The sequence below is a fragment of the Sinocyclocheilus rhinocerous genome, unplaced genomic scaffold (assembly GCF_001515625.1).
Source record: "Sinocyclocheilus rhinocerous isolate Xijiao unplaced genomic scaffold, SAMN03320098_v1.1 scaffold486, whole genome shotgun sequence".
NCBI lineage: Eukaryota > Metazoa > Chordata > Actinopteri > Cypriniformes > Cyprinidae > Sinocyclocheilus > Sinocyclocheilus rhinocerous.
The window spans coordinates 58,776-62,660 of NW_015661373.1; the positions used below are offsets into that span (position 1 = coordinate 58,776).

The 3,885-nt window shown below is 34.1% G+C and overlaps 1 protein-coding gene across 2 annotated transcripts in view; it reads left to right on the forward strand.

The window, feature by feature from the left end:
* LOC107726290 (protein CutA homolog) overlaps positions 1 to 3,359 on the forward strand; it is a 16,189-nt gene extending 12,830 nt beyond the window's left edge. For both annotated transcript variants that reach the window (XM_016535827.1, XM_016535828.1), the window contains 3 exons: positions 513 to 558; positions 750 to 799; positions 2,855 to 3,359. In XM_016535827.1, coding sequence (XP_016391313.1) covers positions 513 to 558; positions 750 to 799; positions 2,855 to 2,957 — 199 coding nt within the window. In that variant the 3' untranslated portion in view covers positions 2,958 to 3,359. The remainder of the gene's footprint in view (positions 1 to 512; positions 559 to 749; positions 800 to 2,854) is intronic.
* The last annotated feature ends 526 nt before the right edge of the window (positions 3,360 to 3,885 follow it).

Here is a 3,885-nt window from a genome sequence, read left to right on the forward strand (position 1 = left end):
GCTTTTATCCAAAGTGATTTACAAATGAGGACAATAGAAGCAATCAAAACCAACAAAAGAGCAGTAATATGCAAGTGCTATATTAGTATATTATTATAGTGTTATATTTCAATTTCACAAAGAAATGTGCAGCATTTTGTCCAAGCAATAATAAAAGGACACATTTAATTTATAATTTGTCTTAAATCTAATTTTGTTAAAAAAAATTATAATAATCGTGAATCGAATCGAATCGTGAAATCAAAACCGTGAATCGAATCGAATCGTGAGTTGAGTGAATCGTTACATCCCTATTTACAGATCTTCTTTATGCACCAAGAGCTTGTAACACTCCAAAGAGAAAGGGAAAATTAAAATCGCATCATATGACCCCTTTAACTATTAATATTTGTATTTCCTGTAAAATATAAATAAAAAAATGAAAATATAAAGTTTTTCCAATACGAATTAAATGCATGTATGCATTTACAAAATGTAATTGACCAAAAATATCAATTGTGTATTGATTTCAGGTACTACTGGAAAGGAGAGATACGGGATACCTCAGAAATACTGCTGGTCTGTTATTTAAACTTCAGGTTTCTTATTCAAATCAAATATTCTTATTTTTAAATATGTTAATAATGCTTTAATGAGATGTTGTCTATATCATTTATTGTATACAGCATCTGTAGTAATTTGCATCTCTTATTATGGTTATGCCATTAAAAAAAATTTTATGCATTCTGAATTAATGATTTCTTTAACAGCTTGTGAGGACAAGAACGTCTCTGGTGCAGAGACTTGTGGCTTATATAAAGTAAGTACATTTCTTATCACAATTGCTTAAACTTCTACATATTCACCCAACATGCGCAATCTAGCGTAGCGGTAGTTCTGGCAGGTCACGTTAGTCAAGCTCGCATCAGCTGATCCCCATCAACCTATGGCAATACGACACCTATCAAAGCATTCATATATTAGGTCCCTCAATATTATCAGCAGTTTTCGCATTGCTCAATAGCTAATTACCCTTCTCCATCCCCAGCTCCTCCTCTGTCAGTCAGGATCATACAGAGAATTGAAATTGCGTTACGCTCAGACCCTTGGTGCATACAGGGTTTTTGATGGATATTTAACGATATCTGCAATACATTTATGTTGGTTCTGTTCTGTTTACCCTGGGAGGTTATCGCTGCTCTTGCCCAGTTCCAAATATTAACGTCAATGCAAAGTTCTTGCCCAGAACAGAACCATACCACCAATCCAAACTGTATGCTAATTGTCAATCATCTTTGACGATAGTGGTCCTGACAGAAGTCATGATTAACAGTCATACACATGAATGCTTAAATGTTTGATTATTTCAGTTCATTATAGACCAGGGCTGCCCAAACTAGGTCCTGGAGGGCCGGTGTCCTGAAGAGTTTAGCTCCAACCCCAATTAAACACACCTGAACCAGCTAATAAAGCTCTTACTAGGCATACTAGAAACTTAAAGGCAGGTGTGTTGAGGCAAGTTGGAGCTAAACTCTGCAGGACACCGGCCCTCCAGGACCGAGTTTCGGCAGCCCTGTTATAGACAATATATAGTGTGTGTAGTGTTATTCACAGTATATAGTAATGTATCACTAATCCAGGGTTCAAAATCAAATCGGCTGTTATATGAAACAAATCGAGTGACTGTTGTATGAGACTTTCTCGATTGGTATAACAGTTTCCATGACAACAAATCATCTCAGCCTGAAGAAAATTATGTGGATCTAACAAAATGCTCCCTTTGTGGTACCTGTAAGAAGGTCAGAAGACATGTACCACTTACCTCACATACTGAGTGACACTTTTACTTTCTTTTACTTCCTGGATTGTTGCAGGAAATGTGCCATCATGAGAACAACAGCTACCTTGTTATCAATAAGCAGCAAATTAGGAGTTTAATTAGGGAAAACTCTAGTTAATAGTGAAAATGTGTTCCCTAATCTAAAGTGTTACCGATGATACATTTGTTTGTTTGTTTTTTTTAATGTATGACTGACTTAACCAAATTATGGAAAACATTTGTCCAGAGCTTTCAAAGAGCCTAAAAAAATTGAATGCTCAGTGGAACCCCCGGTGCATGTGAACACGAAGCTTTTAAGACTCAAGCTGTGGTATAGAAGCTGGCTCCTTATAATGAAACTTCAATTTACACACCTAGAAGATGTGAAGAAAGGAAGCAGTTTCTGAATACCTTTTCTGAATGAACAAAAGTTTAAATTAAAAGTTTAAAAAGTTTAAATTAATGACCAGTTTAAATTAACTTTCTGAGTTTCACCATCATTGTACACAATCATACAAAAGTTTGGGGTTGGTAAGATTTTCGGGTGTTTTTATTAAATAAGTCTCTTATGCTCACCCTGGCTGCATTTATTTGAGCAAAAACACAGTATAAAGAGGAATATTGTGAAATATTATAACAATTTAAAATAACTGTTTTCTGTTTTAATGTATTGTAAGATGTAATTTCTTCCTGTGATGGCAAAGCTTAATTTTCAGCAGGCGTTCAGTGTCACATGATCCTTAATTGATTTGGTGCTCAAGAGACATTTATTATTATCCACGTTGAAAGCAGTTGTGATGCTTAATATTTTTGTGGAAAAATTTAATACTTTTTTCGGGATATACAGAGAATAGAAGGTTCAAAAGAACAGTATTTAAAAAATACATTTGCTAAATAAACGTATAAAAAATATATTTTTTTTTAAATCTTACTTACCTCAAACTTTTGAATGATAGTGTACAATACAGAACAGTGTAGCTGTTTCATTTGCATTTATTTCCTTGTTATAATGTTCAAATCTGTTATTTTAACTGGGACTCATTTGTGTTCCCTTAGAGCTGTGCATCCCTATGACATTCCAGAAATCATCAGTTTTCCTATTGATGATGGAAGCCAGCATTACTTGAAGTGGATGGAAGATGCAGTCACTGATATTTGACACATCAGTGTCTGCAATCCAGTGGAGAAGCTGTTCTTTTGGAAGCTCACTATACAGAAACATTGAGGGGATATGGGAACATGAGCACAAATTCTCAGGTTAATGGGAACCCTGGCCCACACAATGAATGTCTGTTAATATAAAGATCAGCGTATAGATTTACTGGATGGATGTGTGGAAAGGGATTTGTCCGATGTGTTTTTACCAGTACTATTACATTTATGCATATAGCAGATGCTTTTATCCAAAGTGGCTTATAATAGGGGAACAAAACCAGCAATATTTATAGTAGACAATGCCAGGGTTATTAGATGGCTAGATTTGGAAGCAAGCAAGCAAAGCAGAAGACAATTGCAGAGAAGAAAAATATTTATTTGATTATTATTTTTATTATAAGACGTAGCCAAGAAATGAGGAAATTGAAAAAAAAATGAAAGGCATTTTAAAGGCTTTATCAATTTCAAGCTGCCGTTCATACTAAACTGGATGAGACTGATATTGTGGTCCGTTTCAGTGACTGTTATGCTGAAGAGCCTCTGTTCAAGCTGATATATTTATTAACCATTTTATTGACGTGAATCACTTTATTATAAAGAGTATAACTTAAAGCTAATATGAATTCATTTAATTGTTAAAATGTGCTCATTTATACAACTTATTTCTGATGGTTGGTCAAGGGTTTATGTAGTGGTTGAGCAGAATTTGAGTGTTTTTTTTTTCTCTCCGAATATTCATTTCAAAATAAATGAATGGGACCTCTTCAACTTTGACAACATCACTTTTTATTATTAAATGTGGTACAATATATGACACATTAAGTTCATTATTTTGCCATATTGCTATAGAATGTAAATATTGATGTTCCTGACACTAAATAAGAGCAAACAAAATCTGTTTAAACATCATATTTAGCTCCAGAAGTTGTGTT